This window comes from Phallusia mammillata, chromosome 5 (assembly GCF_965637545.1).
Source record: "Phallusia mammillata chromosome 5, kaPhaMamm4.hap1.1, whole genome shotgun sequence".
In the NCBI taxonomy this organism is placed as follows: Eukaryota; Metazoa; Chordata; class Ascidiacea; order Phlebobranchia; family Ascidiidae; genus Phallusia; species Phallusia mammillata.
In genome coordinates, this window is record NC_137256.1 from 24,757,365 (window position 1) to 24,777,990 (window position 20,626).

The 20,626-nt window shown below is 37.0% G+C and overlaps 1 protein-coding gene and 1 pseudogene across 2 annotated transcripts; both read left to right on the plus strand.

Annotated features, from left to right (window-relative positions):
• Positions 1-4,687: 4,687 nt before the first annotated feature.
• On the plus strand, positions 4,688-9,192 carry LOC145230744 (uncharacterized; annotated as a pseudogene). The gene is made up of 13 exons (XR_013860748.1): positions 4,688-4,865; positions 4,945-5,081; positions 5,149-5,217; positions 5,354-5,615; positions 5,679-5,797; positions 6,052-6,199; positions 6,866-7,000; positions 7,106-7,267; positions 7,333-7,635; positions 7,741-7,802; positions 7,940-8,242; positions 8,478-8,622; positions 8,698-9,192. The product of XR_013860748.1 is annotated as an uncharacterized LOC145230744 (transcript).
• A 207-nt stretch (positions 9,193-9,399) lies between these two features.
• LOC145230736 (uncharacterized) lies at positions 9,400-20,609 on the plus strand. Its single transcript, XM_080096250.1, has 15 exons — positions 9,400-11,520; positions 12,342-12,468; positions 13,228-13,569; positions 13,926-14,114; positions 14,211-14,330; positions 14,397-14,465; positions 14,601-14,853; positions 14,917-15,032; positions 15,992-16,139; positions 16,256-16,390; positions 16,502-16,663; positions 16,786-17,088; positions 17,357-17,703; positions 18,009-18,202; positions 18,597-20,609. The coding sequence occupies exons 1-15, from the start codon at positions 11,448-11,450 to the stop codon at positions 18,944-18,946; spliced, it is 2,928 nt and encodes a 975-aa protein (XP_079952376.1). The 5' UTR covers positions 9,400-11,447; the 3' UTR covers positions 18,947-20,609.
• Positions 20,610-20,626: the final 17 nt, after the last annotated feature.

The window sequence follows — 20,626 nt, forward strand, 5'->3', positions numbered from 1 at the left end:
TTAGTTTGTGTGTCGAACCCAAAAGTTAACCTACTAGCCCCCTAAAATGGGTCAGTTTTTTAACACGTTAAATAGGACATACTTCAAACAATATCTGGGGTGAATCTAATTTTATAGTTTGTATTCTACGTAGTATTATTATTTAAGCCCAGTGCCGGTCACTGTGTTTTACCTTAAAACACCAGACTTTCTCATGGTTATCTTTTGAAATGCATTATTTTCAACTTTGCTTGTGTGGGGACCCATGAGTTTCTGCCTGCAGAAACGACTAAGGTTATAAAAGACGATGGCTAAAATGGGACCCAATACAAAATAAGCATAGGAAATATATTAATGTTTTAAAATAGGTTGCAGTGTAAATGCAATAACAAAATGTGCTAAGCCACCCTTCTAGTTTTTATCATCTGTTTCTACCAATGTAAATAGATCTATTGGTTAACGTGGTTTAGTCAAATATTTAATGTGCATTATCAATACTGAATTGAACCCTGATTTTGTTTTCATGGATTCTCTGGTCTGTGTAGCGGTCACGTGCTTTAAAACTACCATTATGGCACTTTGGTTCGACTAAGCATTAAGTAATGGAAAATTTTGCAAGCATGATTTTTTGTTCCATGGAAATTAAATGCTGCTTTTGCGACATATGGTATTGAGCGGTGTAACTTTACTGTTCCATGCGTTCTCATGGTTCAGTAACTATTAGAATTACATTTACAGTGTCGTTGTTACATGTTCCCGTCTTCCTGATATGTTCCAACGTTTCCAACCTGACGGTAAGACAGGCTGGTGCGTAAACAGGGGTTTTCGAAATAGTTGTGCAATCCGTTGCAGTGCTGCATATCTTTGCAAGCGTTTAACTTAAAACAAACTAACAACTGATGTGAGTAAAAGAGGTTACTGTTTTGCAATGATCGCAAGAAAAACGAGTATCAGTTTGAAAGCCAATGTTTTATCGTTGATCTTTCTCTTTTCCAGCGTATCCTTTCCTTGATATAAATGAGACTTGATGTGTGTTGCGTAACCAGAATAAAAGACAAGAACTAAATTGATCTTTTGTGGATCATGTCGGCTCTATGCAGCAAGCGTTAAGATTCGTAATAATGAACTTACTCGCTACTGCAGACGACCAATGAGAACCACGAGAAGCAGAATAATTAACAAGCTTTCAAGTAAAGAATAACAAGCCCAAGAAGCTCAGCTGACGCAGGAGAACATTTCCAAACCCAAAGTCAGTCCGGGTCTTGTTATTCATTGCGGCAACACTCGACCCCGCATATCCCAGTTGGGTAATAAATTACTTTGAGTAGTTAATTGTAATCATTCTTTTTGACTTTAGAACTGTAATACAGCGGTCTCAACATACGACCCACTTTTGGAAGTTTTACCCAGGTGAAATACCCTGTCAGACCAGCGTGTAACATTCTTTCTTTGTTCGTAATATCTAGAAATAAATGCAACGTTTTAATAGGATGATCAAACTGTACCATCCTATTAACATGTAGCAATTGTTGCGATACATTTTTTCAATGTATGCCATTGTTTTCACACATGCTTACAAAGCACAGTTGGTTCTGTTCCTCTATTTCTTACATTATAGTTTTTAATGTAGTGAATAGCATAACTTTTTGGCCCTCCTTTAAGTTAGAGGTCATGGTTCTATTTTAATGCAGAGGTTCATATCAATTCCTTTCCTATCAGATAAGATGATTTGTTTCAAACTTGTCATATTTTGCAGCAGTGTGGTGCATGTACAAGTTAAATTTAGTTTTTCTATTGTAAAAACTACAAGTCACAAATGCAGATAATTACATGAAGCATATATTTGTGCTTGACTTGGTATTGATATGCTGCAGCTACACCGTCATTACAAGGCGTTAAGTGACTGGAGCTCACAAGAAAGTGAGGTTGGCGCATTGTGGGTAAACCCGACTGGGGGTAGGACGTTGGTGGGGCCAGTCGAGGGGGCCTTAGAAGCTAATTTCCCATGTTAGGAAAGAGGGTGGGGTTCGACAGGAAAAGAAACCCGTTCAGATAATAAAGTGCCGTAAGGAAGAGTACGCACGAAACGATGCGAATATTTAGCAAACAGTAAGACGTCACAATAACAAAAATTAAGAACTATAATTTATGACAAATTTTCTGGATTTTTTTTAATAAAACTTCAAGTAAAATTGTTTAAACTGCTTTTCCCCTAATGAAGTCGTTTTTTTGATATCGCTTAGTTTTCTAAAAATCATTGTCAAATGTCAAAAGCTTTGGAGCATCGGTTTTACTTTGTTTAGCGGTTCGTTCACGACTATTTAACCAAAACATACGCTGCCTTGCATGTTTGTAAATTAGTTGCAAAAACTCTCGAAAGATGTTTTTTCACAAATTATTGGTATTCGTGATATTGGCCACTCTTGGCAGTTTGGTCTACGTTCAAGCCACAAGTAAGTTTTAATGTTTCTCATAAAAATGTTTCTAAATAAAGTTGTTTTGTTATATTTTTAAATCTTATTTTTTTGCACAATATATACAATGCACTTTAAATTACAAAAAAAACATATAGTTGTGAAATGAAACATAGTTAAACAAATTTGTCGTTCAACTGGTGTAATGCTAAACAAAATACTAGTTGTTGTTTCAAAAACTTGTATTTGCTGACGTTTCGCCCACCAGAACGGTAGGGCTTCTTTAGAGCAATGAATGAATAATAGGCGAAAATGTACAAAAACAGCGGGATACGATGAAAAATAATTACATTAGGACAAAGGCTTTCCGTGAAGAGTTGCGAGTGCTACAAAATGACAGGGCGTAACTAATGTCCGATATTTGATGAGGAAGTCGGACGCGACATCGCATCGCAAAATGTCGCGTCCGACTTCCTCATCAAATATCGGACATTAGTTACGCCCGCTGTATTATTTATTCGGCATTACACCAGTTGAACGACAAATTTGTTAAATATGCAACCTGGTGGACGAAACGCCTGTTCAGTATTGTATATGAAACATAGTTTTGAAATCCTTTAAACATAGTTAAATTATGTGTGTAAATCGCTCTTTTTAATGTACTTTAATGTCAAAGAACACATTTAAAAATTTAGACTTTGCGAACCGAGGTTTATAGTAGCCTACCTCGCACACAAGCAGGGGGCTTACACCTCTCATTCAGGGCTGCCACTGAGAATTTTAAGAAATACCAAGGTTTGTCCAAAAATCCCAAGATAAACAAATAATGGCAAATACACATTTTAAATCCTAGCTGGCGCAGGAAACATAATCTTTGTAGTTACAACCAGGTCCCTGCCATCACGTGCCTTTAAAAAGACTATAGGAAATACCAGAAAAATACAAAAGAAAAAATAGTTTTTTGCTTATGATACATCGAAAGCCTAACAGTACTGGTCTGACTTTCTAGTTTTGACAGGGAAGTTCATTCAACTTACACGGCTTCGAACACAAAATTGATAAAGCACTGTTACACAAATCGTTACATAAAAAGATGATTTTTGCAAAAGGATCATTTTTGTTCGCAACAATAGTATTAATTGAATCTTAAACGTATTAAACGGATAATTTCAAAAAATCCCAAGATTTAAAAAGTTTTTCCCAAGATCCCAACCTCAGCACTGAAATCCCAAGATCTTGGGAAAAATCCCAAAGAGTGGCAGCCCTGCTCTCATTAAAGGTTAATAGACCGTGTGTTTTGAAGATTTGAACTGCGCCAATGGGTCGACAAACGAAATCACAAAATTTTGCGACGGGTCACCTGATTGCGACGGAAGTGACGAAATAGGGGGAAATGCGTCATGTCCTCTGTGTCGCTATCCCTATATTGGGTGAGAAAAAGCCTAAAATTTTTTTTCAAAGTATTTGCTCTTTTGATATCGCTTAGTTTTCTAAAAATCATTCTCAAATGTCAAAAGTTTTGGAGCATCGGTTTTACTTTGTTTAGCTGTACAGTTTTCCCGCTCAATCACACTTGTCTGCTGCACCGAGACTACCTTTGCAACGCCACAGTCACGTGTCAGGGTTTGACGCCATGTGACGTCGGCTGCTCAACGCATTACAAATGTCAGAAGAGCAAGAAATGCGTTTTGCGCTCAACTGTATGTGATGGAGATGCGTGCAATGGTTGCCCGGAAGATGACGATTGGCAGAATGGAGTTGGATTTAAATGTGTCAGAAACGGGAGAATTTGTCGTTTACCGCAACAACTTTTGTGGGATAATGTCCAGGATTGTGACGACGGCGCTGATCTTTGTTATTCACTTAAATCAAGTTTGTCTGATGGAAGGTAAGTATTAAAACAATTACAATTTAAAAAAGTACTTATTAACGACCATTTTTGTTTAATTCTGTATCAATACATTTACATTGCACCTGATCTACATGATATTAAAAAACTGGTCTAGTGTTAAATCGTATGTGCGTAGGTTAATGACGTCATAAAATTACGTCACAACACAGTTAAGCAACTTGAGCTCATATGATGACGTCATGCAAAATTATGCGGCTCTATGACGCAATTAAACTTGTTTTCAACAACACCAAAAATGCAAAAAATGCAAAAACACGGGTAAATAACGTGGGAGTATGGTTTGGACATCAATATTGGAGTTTTTTTGTTTTTTAACATGTTGCTGTTTGTTGGTTGACATTTGACATGTTTACACTGCTGGTCTGTAAATTTACAGAGACATCCGACAATTTCCTGGTGTGTCATTCAACCAACAAAGATGCTCTCAATGCCTTGATCATATGATGTTGGTGCCACGACACCAAATTTGTGATGGAATAATCGACTGTGCAGACTTATCGGATGAATGCTTGTGTGAAAAACAAGTTTCGTATATTTGCAATCATGTGAAACTTAGAAAGGTAAAAAGTTTGTGTAATGTGTTGTTTGGGTGTAAACAACTAACAGTTTTACATAATAAATATGACTTTCGTTGATGAGTTTTGTTTTGTTGCTAGATTGCCAACATTGTGTTTACCAGGTCAGGTTTACTGTGGAAATGGAAACTTAACTAAATGTGTGAACAGGACGTCAGTTTACAATGGAATTTCTGACTGCATCAATAATTTGGATGAAAAGTAAGAGTAAAGAATATTTTTTTATGGTTTTTCTCTCATTTGATTTATACTGTATATTTATTTGCAGTTTTGGTAACTGTCATGGGACTTTGTCCTGCTCCAAAGGATTGTTAACAGACGCTGGGATGCCCTGCAGGTAAACTGGCCTCAATTAATCTAATAAAAGAATAATTGCCAAACATTTGCAGTAAACTACGGATAAAAAGTATTCAGGTCTATGCAATTACAGTGTTTTTGTCCAAATGTAGTTGGGTAAAATCTTGTTCTTTTAGATGTGATACGAGCAGTTGCTTTTACTCGACAAGTGTAAGAGGGGTTAGGAGTGGCGTTCTATGCAATGGGATCGAAGACTGTGGATTAAACGAACCGGGGGTAAAAAGTCGTGCCGTGTGGGCAGTTCCCCCAGGGTTTCCCCCGGATGAGTGCAATGCTACATGTCCGGATGTGCCAGGGAAATTCAACTGCACAGTTCCTTCTGTAGGTTTTGTGGGTGCAGCTGTTGGAGTAGCATCCATGAGAATCTGCACAAAAAATGTAAGTTGTTTGGTATAAACAATGGTTCCTGTTTCTTGAAGTTATTTTTGACTGCAACTCTAGGTAACTTTTCCGAACGGAACTAAAATTGTCAAACGAATTGGTGTTAGTAGTACAAAATTTTGTGATGGAGTGCTCGATTGCACAGGACACTACATTGATGAGAAGAATTGCCCAAATAGGTAAAGCTAAAACAAATCTCTGTTTTATGATTTCACGGACTGTCATAGGAATGGTTATAAAGTCAGAGGTTCTAAGCTCTGCTATTTAGAAATGGTTTATGTAACTATAAGTAATACTGATTTTGTTTTCTTGTGAAGTTTGATTAAAATTAACCTACCCAACAAACATTTAAAGTTTAAACAACTTTTGCTTTTACGTTTTGTTGTTTTCTGGTCTAAAAGTTATAAACTTTAGTACTTATATAATTTATCAGATTTTCTTGTCAGAGTGGAATGTTGGTCAATATTCCAAAAAGCCAAGTGTGTGACGGCTATGAAAACTGTGATAATGGAACGGATGAGAGCAAGACATTGTGTCTGGCATCAGAAAGATTTTGCTGTAAATCTCTCAAAGGACAAAAGGTAAGAGGCTGAAAACACAAATGGAAAAGCATCAGCTAAAGCAGAGGTCACCAATCTTTCTTCACAGCAGGCAGGATAAGTTTAATATTTATAGTTTACAAGGCCTAATCTTTCCAAACTCGCCTGGCGAGGCGATTGTTATCATACCGCCAAGAGATCTTTTTACAATTTACTATTCAAAGTGTGGTGATGCGATTTTTGAAGTTAGTCTTATCTTCCGAGCAATGTTTCTATATTATGTCACAAGTGAAAGAAGACAATTGTTTGCGAACAAATAAAACTTGTTGTCTTGTCTGTGATGTAACAAACTGACTTAGGATCATTCCTGTCTGTTGTAATCTTATGAGACTAAGTAAAATTAATTCCACATGTTGCAGGAAACTTTTGCAGGGAGTAAATTAACTTTTGAATGTTGCAAAGTTATAATTACAATTTGGCAAACCAAAAAATACAATGGGGGCCGGATAAAATGACTTCGAGGGCCGTACCTGGCCTGCAGGCCGTAGTTTGGTGACCCCTGAGCTAAAGTGTTGAAGTATACATATATATATATATATATGTATATACAGCCTTTTCTCTTTTTATTGACCAATTACCTTGATAAAAATAATGAATTTAACACAGTAATTTTTTATGAAATATAAACATAACTTTAAATTTTCCCAGGTTTCTGTTTCTACAAAAGTTATTTGCGATTTTAACATAAACTGTGCTGAAGATGAAATGAACTGTTCGAGTGTGGATGGAAGGTTTTATTGTGAAAATAAAAAAACATTGTTTGTTCGAAAAAAAAACAGGTTTGCCAAGTGATTAAAGTCCGACAAAAGTCTGTATGAGAACAAAAACAGTCCCATTTCTAATTACCTGCCATGTAATGTAACAAAACTAACAAAAACTGTTGGTAAGGTCCTTGATAGTCGTGGGGACTGCACTGATTGGAGTGACGAGTGTTCAGAAAAATTCAAAACTGGAGCGAATCTTTTGTCGTCAAGATATGAGTTGATTGCCAATCCTGTTCTTCGAGCGATTGCCTGGATTATGGCGTTACTGGCATTTTTTGGAAATCTGGTCTGATTTTGTTTTGTTTTATTACCTGAACAATAAAATTACTTAGATTGTTTTAAAATGTTTAGATTGTCATTGTTGGGGAAATAAAATCTCTTCAAAAAGTATTTTCAAAAGCACAAGGAGCATTGCCGAGGACCAACCACATGCTGGTGTTAAATCTAGCTGTTGCCGATTTTTTGATGGCGATTTATTTGTTCATGCTGGGAATAGCAGGAGCAGTGTACAGTGGAAGTTATTGCTCACAATCACTGTCATGGCTCACCAGTCAATCCTGTGTTGCCATGGGAGTGCTGGTTGTGCTTTCGAGCGAGACATCTGTGCTAACAATGCTACTTTTAACTGGAAGTCGTTTATTTGCCGTCTACAATGTAAGTTGGTCTTGATTTTAGACATCAAGTCTAGTGTTTTTAGTTTAACGAAGCAGAGAACTAACTCTGCCACAAACCAGTTTACAACAAAGTTTCTGTTTTTAGCCGATTGCGTCTTTGAGCAAACCAAGTTTTCGAGCTGTCCTCTTGATGATAATGCTCACTTTGTAGCGAGGTGTTTATTCGAGGTACATTGTCATAGAATAACACAATGAGCGAATACGACGCATAAGACGAGAGTCAGAGAAAGAAGGCAATCTGTCCGGTTCGCTGTAATATGAAGGCACACGATAACTGAAGTGAGAGAGGCCGCTACAACTTGGACAATATCCCTGACTTTGGCTCTTGTGCCATTGTCAGCTTCTCAGCAAAGCAGTTTTGTGGAGCGAGCTTTGATTGGAAGCAATCCTTTCTTCAGTAATGTGGTTGTTCACGTTGATGCGGCCAAAAACTTTACAATAAAGTTGCTGACCTACTCGAAGCATTTGTCGTCCCAGCCAGACTCTGTGCTTCTGCAAGTGCAAGCGATGACATCATGGAATGAACTTGAGCAGTTCCTGGCAAATATCTCTCAGAGCAATCTTTTGACCATTTCCAACTACTTTGGGTAAGTTACGATGTGCAAAGCCACATATGCAGGGGTGCCAACATTTATAGCTAAATCTGGCATTTATCAGAGAATAATTGTTTTTTTCAAACAATCTAAAAGCCAAGTTTTTATGTCAGGTATAATATGTTTGTTTTAAATGGATATGAAAGACTGTTAGCATAACTGTGCCTTGATGCTCACTCTAACACTTAAAAATAAAATCACTAATTAGTGTATGTTGTTGTGTCAACAGATACTACAGCGCCAACAGTGTGTGCATTTCAAATCTGTTTGTCACCAGCAAAGACTGGTCGTGGCAATCCTCTCTTGCTATTTCCATCTTAAACTTGTGTTTGTATTTGTGGCTTCCACATACACAGCAATACCAAAAAATAGCCATATTTGCTTAAATAGCCATTTTGGGAAACCGCTGGAGAAATTTGGGGGACCGTTTCGGTCCCCCAAAACACCTTAAAAAACACTGCATTTGTATTTTAAAATTTCTGTAAAAACAATAGCTCTTCAACGCAAGATCCTTCGTCTGATCATCACTGATTTCTGATGCTGGATTCCACTGTCCATCATGGTTTTCATCAACTTCAGTGGAGTAAAGATTGACAGCATCTCATACGCAGTAGCTGCGATTGTTCTTCTGCCGATCAACAGCGCCCTCAATCCCATCCTGTATTCCAATTTTATTGAAAAGATTTACACGAAATGTAGAGGAAAGGTTCAAGTCAGCCTTCAAGCGGAATCTCATCAACTTCTTAATCTTCCAAACACAACAAAAACCTGACTGACAAACAGAAAAGCAGAGTCACATGTTGTGAACAAGGCTTCATCATCTATGGCTGAGTGATGGAGTCTCAACAGCTGGTGTTGTTAAAGTTTAAGTAGAGTGGGTGTGTTTTAATATCAAGACCATTTTGACACTATGGTTTAATTTTAGCAAAATCATTTTTATGGGACACATTTTGTTTTTGTCCGTATTTTTTTTTTCTTTTTTCTGTCTAACGCTGGTTTGTTAAACGCGTTTGGTCAAGAAATAGTTCTCCAAATTTAATAAAATGTACACAAATGTTAGTTATTAATCCAAATTTGATCCTCCTGAAGTTTGACCCCAAATGACCCAGCGGTTCACTCACAGCCCCCCCCCCCAAAAAAAAAATTAAAAACGGCTGTACTGACTAAAGTACAGCATCTCTGAGTGATATGCTGTGTTGTTTGGTGCAATATAAGATACTTCAAAAAATTTTGTATCTTTTTTTTCGATTCACCCCTTAAACCCCCAAATATTCATTTCTGTCTAATGCTGGTTTGTTAAATGCGTTTGGTCAAGAAAGAGTGCTTCAAATTTGCACAGATGTTAGTTATTGTTCCAAATTTGATCCTCCTGAAGTTTGACCCCAAACGACCCAGTGGTTCACTCACAGCCCCCCCTCCAAAAAAAAATTAAAAACGGCTGTACTAACTAAAGTACATAATCTGCGAGTTTCATGGTTTGTTGGTCGGTGCAATGTAAGGTATTCTAAAGAATTTTGTAACTTTTTATTGGATTCACCCATTTTACCCCTTAAACCTCCAAATAATAAGTTTTAAGCCAAAAATACAAGCCCTAATGTGCTGAAATGTTAAACAATTGTTTGCAGTAGGTTATTCGTTCAGTACTTAAAATTTTGTTTTAATCGGCCAAATAGTTACTTTTACAGCCCATAATATGTGTACACTGTCAGTCAGATAGAAGTCTCAACTCTCAAGGGAGTAATTCACTTCTTTACGATTAAGGCGGGTGAATGCAGCGGGATTGCTCAGCTTGACGTCCGGACAGGTATTTTACGAGACAGTCGTTTCGGTGATTAGAAATCAGCTGTTTTTGCGCAGCTATGCTATGTCGTTTTAATAAGTATCAAGCACATTTTCAGTTGTGGAAAATTGTGTTAAAAACTGACCTTGAACGACAATATCAAGGTCAAAGCATGAAATTAAATTTAAAGTATTTTTCCCGTTCTTATGTACTGTTTTTTTGTAATTATATGACATCAATGATGCAAAAAGAATACGGACAAAACTTTTAAAGCTGGGTTATTACTAAAGTTGGTTAAGTTTTTTCTTAAGAATCTAAAAATAACCAGGACGTTAAATCCGCACAAACGCGCGTGTGGGGACCCATCTGTTTTTGCTTGCAAAAACAATCATATATGTAGATCAAATGATGTGTATAGTAAATTGGTAAATGTCGTATAGAATATATAAAATGGAAGTATATCAGAAAGCCACCTTTCTAGTTCATTATTGTGTTAAGAAATGCTAAAATTTGTCTGGTAGCTACATCTGGTCCGCGGGGGAAAGGTTTCTGACCTGGTATACAGACTTGACATTGCCCAATTCTTTAAAACCTATTTATGAGTGATGAGTCTTGGAAGCTAAAGCATTTTATTGCAATATTTTATAAATACCTATACATCATATATTCAATCTTAAAAACGGCAGCAAAATAGAAATATTATAACAGATATGCCAAAGTCTTGTGTATGAAAAAAAAATGCACTTTGTTTCATGATCTTTTGACATTTGTTTTTATCATCTATTTCTACCAATGTAAATAGATTTATTGGTTAACGTGGTTGAGTCAAATATTTAATGTGCATTATCAATACTGAATTGAACCCTGATTTTGTTTTTATGGATTCTCTGGTATGTGTAGCGGTCACGTGCTTTAAAACTACCATTACGGAACTTTTGCGACATATGGTATTAAGCGGTGTAACTTTACTGTTCCATGTGTTCTCATGATTCAGTAACTATTGGAAGCACATATTCAGTGTCGTTGTTACATGTTCCCGATTCCTGATATGTTCCAACAGCCTGACCATAAGATGGGCTGTTGCGTAAACCGGGTGTTTCGAAATAGCAGTCCATTGCAGTGCTGCATATTTTTGCAAGCGTTTAACTTAAAACAAACTAATAACTGATGTGAGTAAAAGAAAGCTCCACTGCCCTAGTGAATATATTTATGTGTTAAAATATATTGACTGCTAAATATAGAAGGTGCAATACACGGTCACGAGTCGTGCAAGCGATCACCAATCCTTCATCCGGTTCCTCAGGGTAACGTTAGTCTTGTAGCCGCCAGGATGTTGGTTTACCGGTTCGTTCACGACTTTTTAACTAAAACATACGTTGCCTTACATGTTTGTAAATTAGTTGCAAAAACTCTCGAAAGATGTTTTTTCACAAATTATTGGTTTTCTTGACATTGGTATTGTTTGGCTGTTTGGTCTTCGTTCAAGCCGCAAGTAAGTTTTAATGTTTCTAAATAAAGTTTTTTTTGTTATATTTTTTAAATCTTATCTTTTTGCACAATATATGGAATGCACTTTAGATTATAGAAACAAACATAGTGGTGAAACGCTTTAAATATAGTCAAATTATGTGTGTAATGGCTTTTTTTAAACCAATGTACTTTAATTGTAAAAGAAAGTATTGAAAAAGAACTCACACACAAGCAGGTGGTTGATACCTCGTTACAACTTAATTTCCACTGCTTAATCAATCATTATTACGCGACGCTTGTTTCGCACCTTTTTACCAATCTCTTATATGACTCAAGTGGATATAAACAGGTGTAACTGATGTGGCCCCTTTATATCACTGATGTTGGCATGAGTATTACGAAAAGTTTGAACGCATGTCGCTTTTTACTAGAGATGTAGGAAATCAGCTAATTTTCGGTTCGGCCGAAACCGGCTGAATCTAAATTCGGCTGAATCTACCGAACCATTTATCAGGTCACGCGAAGTCGTACGCTGCGTGTTTGAAGTGAAACCATAAGTTTTCTGCCAGGCAAACGGTGCAGAATACTTGTGTTTCGTCATCAGTTTAATTCTTTGGTGTTTAACATTGCCCCAGGCATTTTTTAAGCCTCCGGCAATGGTTGTCAGCCTGCCAGAAAATTACTGATTTGTTGTCTGAAGTGCGAATAACAATAATGCATTCAAACTTATAATACTTGACGCGATTTTAGTTATGAGGTAGTTTTCCGCACATCTTCACTGTTTACGTCTATTTGGGCCGTTATATTTGTCATTAAAAGTTAATAGATTGTGTTTTTTTGAAGATTTTAACTGCGCTAATGGATCGACAATAGAAATCAAACAATTTTGCAACTTATCACCTGATTGTGACGGAAGTGACAAAATAAAGGCAAATGCGTCATGTCCAATGTGTTCCTATCCCTATATCGGGTGAGAAAAAGTCTGAAAAATTTATTCAAAGTGTTTTCTTTTTGAAATCGCATATTTTTTTGCATGCGTGGAAAGTTTCAATGGATAAAGTTGGAAAATTATTTGCTTACCATATTTGCTCGATTGTAAGCCGCGGCTTGTATTGTTTTTTTTAGCTGCCGTTTGTGCGGCTTATAATCGAGGGCGGCTTACAATCGAGGGCGGCTTACATTTTTATTTTGTACCGATATAATTTCTACACTTCAACTTTTTAACGTATTTTGGGTTCAACACATGTATACATGTACAGATTATACGTCGATATACGTTCTGTTGGGTACAGTTATCAACGTAACTAACAGATATGGGCAAATAGTCATACCATATAACTACAGAAAGATGTAGGCTATTAGTAAACAATCGTATCTAAATTTCCAGCGTCCGGCTTACAATCGAGGGTGGCTTACATTATTTTTTTAACACCTCAACATGCGGCTTACAATCGAGGGCGGCTTACATTATTTTTTTAACACCTCAACATGCGGCTTACAATCGAGGGCGGCTTATAAACGAGGGCGGCTTATAAACGAGGGCGGCTTACAATCGAGCAAATACGGTATACTTCAAGTCAATAAATTAAATGTTTAAAAAGTCAGGCATTTTCATTGTAGTTTAAAACTTCCGAAAGTCCTGTTGCAAAATATGTTTTGTTGAAAAATTTAACCTAAAAAATATTGTCAAATGTCAAAATATTTACAGCATCGGTTTTACGTTGTTTAGCTGTACAGTTTTCCCGCTCAATCAAACTTGTCTGCTGCACCGAGACTACCTTTGCAACGCCACAGTCACGTGTCAGGGTTTGACGCCATGTGACGTCGGTTGCCCAACACATTACAAATGTCAGGAGAGCGAGAAATGCGTTTTGCGCTCAACTGTATGTGATGGAAATGCGTGCAATGGTTGCCCGGAAGATGACGATTGGCAGAACGGAGTTGGATTTAAATGTGTCAGAAACGGGAGAATTTGTCGTTTACCACAACAACTTTTGTGGGATAATGTCCAGGATTGTGACGACGGCGCCGACCTTTGTTATTCATTTAAGTCAAGTTTATCTGATGGAAGGTAAGTATTTAAAAATATCTAATACTTTAATTTTCGTTTAATTCTGTACCAGTACCTTCTACCTGATGTACATGGTATTAAAAAACTGGTCTAGTGTTGTGCAATCGTACGTACATAGGTTAATGACGTCATAAATTCGTACAATTACGTCACAACACAGTTGAGCTAATATGATGACTTCATGCAAAATTGTAGGGCTCTATGACTTCATTAACCTTGTTTTTAACAACACCAAAAAAATGTAAAACACAACATGGGCAAATAACAGGAGTCTGGTTTTAACATTCATATTTCAACATGCTGCTGATGTTGGTTGACATTTGACATGTTTACACCATTTGTTTGTAAATTTGCAGAGACATCCGACAATTTCTTGGTGTGTCATTCAACCAACAAAGATGCTCTCAATGCCTTGATCATTTGATGTTGGTGCCACGACACCAAATTTGTGATGGAATAATCGACTGTGCAGACTTATCAGATGAGTGCTTGTGTGAAAAACAAGTTTCGGATATTTGCAATCATGTGAAACTTCGGACAGAAAGGTAAAACGTTTGTGTTATGTGTTGTTTGGGTGAATACAACTAACAGTTTTACATCACAAATATGACTTTCATTGATGAGTTTTGTTTTGTTACTAGATTGCCAACATTGTGTTTACCAGGTCAGGTTTACTGTGGAAATGGAAACTTAACTAAATGTGTTAATAGGACATCAGTTTGTGATGGAATTTCTGACTGCATCAATAATTTGGATGAAAAGTAAGAGTAAAGAATATTTTTTATGGTTTTTCTCTCATTTGATTTATACTGTATATTTATTTGCAGTTTTGGTAACTGTCATGGGACTTTGTCCTGCTCCAAAGGATTGTTAACAGATGCTGGGATGCCCTGCAGGTAAACTGGCCTCAATTAATCTAATAAAAGAATAATTGCCAAACATTTGCAGTAAACTACGGATAAAAAGTATTCAGGTCTATGCAATTACAGTGTTTTTGTCCAAAGTAGTTGGGTAAAATCTTGTTCTTTTAGATGTGATACCAGCTGTTGTCCTTCCTTTGTAAGTGTAAGAGGGGTTAGAAGTGGTGTTCTATGCAATGGGGTCGAAGACTGTGGATTAAATGAACCCTGGGCGAAAAGTCGTGCCAAGTGGGCAATTCCCCCAGGGTTTCCACCGGATGAATGCGATGCTAAATGTCCGGATGTGCCAGGAAAATTCAACTGCACAGTTCCGTTAGCAAGTGCTGTGAGTGTGGCACCATTTAGACTAATCTGCACAAAAAATGTAAGTTGTTTGGTGTAAACAGTGGTTCCTGTTTCTTGAATTTATTTTTGACTGCAACTCTAGGAAACCTCGCCGAACGGAACTAAAGTTACTCAAATTGATATTGGCAATGATCAAATTTGTGATGGAGTGCTTGAGTGCACAGGAGACTACATTGATGAGAAGGATTGCCCAGATAGGTAAAACTAACAGTTTTGTGAACAAATCACTGTTTGATGCATTCACGGACTGTCATTGAAATGGTTATAGAGTCTAGAGCAGGGGTCACCAAACTTTTTTCACTGCGGGCTGGATGAGTGCTAATAATGATTAGTGCGGGCCGCATAGTTTACATGCCCTAGCACCGTCTTTCCAAACTTAGCCTGTGAGGCGATTTTTTAGGTGCGCCAAGATATGGTCTTTGTACAATCCCATTCAAAAAGTAGTCATGCGACTGTTAAACTGTGTAACTAGTCTCATCTTACTAGCAATGCTGGTATATTACGCCACAAGTGAAAAAAGAAGGCAATTGTTTGCGCACAATTAACACTTGTAGTCTTGTCTGTGATGTAACAAACTGGCTTTGGATCAATCCTGGGCGTTATAATCCTATGAAACTCAGTAATATCAATTCTGAATATCGCCACAGGAAAACTTTTGTAAGGAGGAGATTAACTTTTAATGTTACAAAGTTATTAATACAATTTGGCAAACCAAAGATGTGGTCGCAGGCCGGATGAAATGACCTCAAAGTTTGGTGAACCCAGGTCTAGAGGAACGGTTCCTAAACTAGGGTCCACGGACCAACTGGTCTGTACAGCAGTTTCAGAGCGTCCACAATAAGAATTAGTCTTTGAAGCTTTAAAGCAGTTTCAGGGGGTCCGCAATGTACAGCAATGATTGCAATTAGATAATAATACTTTCTCGGGTGTAATGCTTGCTTTGTTAGCAAATTAGTCTTTGTTTAGCAAATTTTCGTTTTCTTTCATTGGTTTGTGTAACTATAAGTAGTACTGATTTTGTTTTCTTGATTTTGTAGAAATTTTTTGATTGAAATTAACCCACCCAACCAACATTTAAAGTTAAACAAATTTTGCTTTTATATTTTTTGGTTTTCTGATTTCCTGAAAGTTACTTTAGTAGTTATATAATTTATCAGATTTTCTTGTCGGAGTGGGAATTTGGTCAATATTCCAAATAGCCAAGTGTGTGACGGCTATGAAAACTGTGATAATAGAATGGATGAGAGCAAGACATTGTGTCAGGCATCAGAAAGATTTTACTGTAAATCTCTCAAAGGACAAAAGGTAAGGATCTGAAATTCTGAAAACATAAATAAAAAAGATAATGTGTGTGAGTATATATGAAGCCTTTTCTTTTTTTATTGACCAATTACTATGAAAATAATGAAGACTTTTGTCAGGTTTCGGTTTCTACAAAAGTTGTTTGCGATTTTAACATAAACTGTGACAAAGCTGAAGATGAAATGAATTGTTCGAGTGTGGATGGAAGGTTTTATTGTGAAAATGGAAAACCATTGTTTGTTCGACAAAACCAGGTTTGCCAACTGATTTGTTGTGTAACCAGAGTCTGTTCTGTTTTTTTCTGTTTCTGTATTTCTAATTACCTGCCATGTAGTGTAACAAAACTAACAAAAACTCTTTGTAAGGTCCTTGATGGTCGGGGGGACTGCACTGATTGGAGTGACGAGTGTTCAGAAAAATTCAAAACTGGAGCAAATGTTTTGTCGTCGCGATATGAGTTGATTGCCAATCCCTTTCTTCGAGCAATTGTCTGGATTATGGCATTACTCGCATTTGTTGGAAATCTGGTCTGATTTTTTATTACCTAAACTATAAACTTACTTAGGTCTTGTCTGTTTTTTGTTTTTTTTGTGTGTTCAGTTTCATCACCTAAGCAATAAATTTACTAAGATTGTGTTTAAATGTTTAGATTGTCATTGTTGGGGAAATAAAATCTCTTCAAAAAGTTTTTTCAAAATCTCAAGGAGCATCGCTAAGGACCAATCACATGCTGGTGTTAAATCTAGCTGTTGCCGATTTTCTGATGGCGATATATTTGTTAATGCTGGGAATAGCAGGAGCAGTGTACAGTGGAAGTTATTGCTCACAATCACTGTCATGGCTCACCAGTCAATCCTGTGTTGCCATGGGAGTGCTGGTTGTGCTTTCGAGCGAGACATCTGTGCTTACAATGCTACTTTTAACTGGAAGTCGTTTATTTGCTGTCTACAATGTAAGTTGGTTTTGATATTTAACATCTGCTGCCAGACATAATATCAAGTTTAAAGAGCTCTTCTAGCAAATGTATTTTTATTCCGATGTATTGACGCCCTATACAGGCCGCCTTCATCGAGGTAAATAGCACTGAATTCGCATAGTACAGTGCATGACAAACAAAAGAAAAAAGAATTAAACGAAAGCATTGTGCGATAACGAATGATTGGGCCTGTAGAGAACTATTTGTGCAACAAACCAGTTTACAACAAAGTTTATGTTTTTAGCCGATTGCGTCTTTGAACAAACCAAGTTTTCGAGCTGTCCTCTTGATGATAATGCTCACTTGGGCAATTTCCCTCATTTTGGCTCTTGTGCCATTGTCAGCTTCTCAGCAAAGCAGTTTTGTGGAGCGGGTATTGATTGAAAGCAATCCTTTCTTCAGTAATGTGGTTGTTCACTTTGATGCAGCTAAAAACTTTACTATGAAGTTGCTGACCTACTCGAAGCATTTGTCGTCCCAGCCAGACTCTGTGCTTCTGCAAGTGCAAGCGATGACATCATGGAATGAACTTGAACAATTCCTGGCACATTTCTCTCAGAGCAATCTTTTGACCATTTCCAACTACTTTGGGTAAGTTACGATGTAAAAAGCCACATATTTGCAGGGGTGCCAACATTTATAGCTTTTTAAGTTACAATGTGTAGGAGTGCCAATATTTAGAGCTAAACCAGATGTTTATTAAAGAATCATAAAATAAATGTTTTCTATACATCCAAAAGCAAATTTCTGTCAGGTATAACAAATTTGTTTATTTGTTTTGAAAACTATTGACCAATCAATTCTAGTCGATTTTAATAGATGTCATAACCATAACTATACATTAATACCCACTCTTACGCAAAAATAAACACACTACTTTGGTTTTGTGTCAACAGATACTACAGCGCCAACAGTGTGTGCATTCCAAATCTATTTGTCACCAGCAAAGACTGGTCGTGGCAATTTTCTCTTGCTGTTTCCATCTTAAACTTCCTTGTGTTTGTATTTGTTGCTTCCACATACACAGCAATTATTTTGAAAGCCAGAAAATCAATCAACAAATCTCAGAGCGTCGGAAAGAAATCTTCAGGTGGTGTTTACAGATTTCTTAATAAGGAATGGTATTTGTTATTAAAACAGGCCTGGCTCATGTAGCATAAATATTATTAAAAAAACAATAACATACATAGAAATGACAGTATGCCAGGTCTGTTACACTAGTTTGTAGAAAACAAATACTTAAAAAATGTTACTCTGTTACTTCAAAGCCATTAGGAGTGGCTGACTCTGGCCCTCATGTGATGCATGTTGCATGAATAAAATCTAATATATTATAATATACATATAAATTACAGTATTCCAGGTCTATTAAAGAGTTATGCCAAATACATAGAAAAATTGTTACTCTGTGATGACCCTATTGTTTTTTCAAAACTGGTATTAACACTTTCTATTTTCATTATTTATGTTTATGAAAACAATAGCTCTTCAACGCAAGATTATTCGTCTGATCATCACTGATTTTTGTTGCTGGATTCCACTGTCCATCATGGTTTTCATCAACTTCAGTGGAGTAAAGATCGACAGCATCTCATATGCAGTAGCTGCGATCGTGCTTCTGCCGATCAACAGCGCCCTCAATCCCATCCTGTATTCTAATTTTATTGATAAGATTTACACAAAATGTAGAGGACAGGTTCCAGTAGGGAGTCAGCCTACTAGCAGAATTGGATCAACTTCTCTATCTTCCCAAAACACAACAAAACTCAGACTGACAACCAGAAGAGCAGAGTCACAGGTTGTTGACAAGGCATCATCATCTGCGGCTGAATGATCGGATCCCATAAGCTTGTTTTGTTAAAGTTGAAGTAGAGTGGATGTGTGTTAATATCAAGATACTTTGCCACAAACTTAATAATTATGGGTCCCCTTCCCTGAAGGGGACACATATTGATTTTACTCAAATTGTTTTTGTTTTTTTTCTTTTTTTTTCTTTTTTTTTCTTCCTTTTTTTTTCTCCCCAAAGTTTGTCCGACTCGTTTTTCCATCAAATGTTTGATGGATTTGGCTGAAATTTACACAGATGGTAGATATAGTTATGTAGATGTGCATCCCACTTTGTTTTTGTTGATAACCCCAGTATTTACCCCGCTAGCCCCCTAAAATGGGTATTTTTTCCCCGAAGTTTGTCCGACTCGTTTTTCCATCAAATGTTTGATGGATTTGGCTGAAATTTTCACAAATGGGAGATATAGTTATGTAGATGTGCATCCCACTTTGTTTTTGTTGATAACCCCAGTATTTACCCCGCTCGCCCCCTAAAATGGGTGTTTTTACCCAAAGTTTGTCCGACTCGTTTTTCCATCAAATGTTTGATGGATTTGGCTGAAATTTACACAGATGGTAGATATATTCATGTAGATGTGCATCCCACTTTGTTTTTGTTGATAACCCCAGTATTTACCCCGCTAGCCCCCTAAAATGGGTGAGTTTTTAAACAGTGTCAGAATTGGCTGAAATTTGGATTTCTTGTATAGTATGCCATTTATAGATGTCAATTGTTGTGTTCAACCCTGTAGTCCTAACATTTACCCCACAAGCCCCTAAAGTGTAAAACGTATTTGTATGGTACTGGGCACCACAAACGAAAGATTTCTTTTGCGCAATAGTGTTACAAGGGCAAGCAGTTGTTTGTTGCTCGTTGGTGGGTTTCTTGGTGGTCGTTTTTGCGCCATGGCAGTTAGGGGCTTGTTAACAGCCCTATGACGTCAGAAACAGTAACGGTTGTTGCTCAAAACACCTCTAGTGGTCGAAATTTTAAACATTGGCGGATTGGGCTGAAATTTTGCAGTACTATTGATTGAGTCATTGTGGTTTTTATATATTTTTTAGTTTGTGTGTCGAACCCAATTAGTTGCCCTACTAGCCCCCTAAAATGGGTCAGTTTTTTTAAAACGTTAAATAGGACATACTTTAACCAATATCTGGGGTGAATCTAATTTTATAGTTTGTATTCTACATAGTATTATTATTTAAGCCCAGTGCCGATCACTGTGTTTTACCTTAAAACACCCGACTTTTGCATGGTTATCTCTTGAAATGCATTATCTACAACTTTGCATGTGTGGGGACCCATGAGTTTTTGCCTGCAGAAACGACTAAAGTTATAAAAGACGATGGCTAATATGGGACCCAATGCAAAATAAGCATAGGAAATATTTTTATGTTTTAAAATAGGTTATAGTGTATATGCAAGGGCAATATGTGCTAAGCCACCCTTCTAGTTTTTTTGGGGGTTTTGGAATGTTGTAATGCAGCGGTCTCAAACATACGGCACACAGGCAGCATGTGACTGTTAGATTGAACAACTTGGCCAGTGAAAATGTAGACCGAGACCAGTGTGTTCATATTGTCGAATGTGTATTTCTAGTCCGGTGTGCAGAGTTCACTCCAGTGTGTAAAGTGTTTTATTAAACTAAACCTTATACAGTGCAAAACATGTGGTACAAAATTC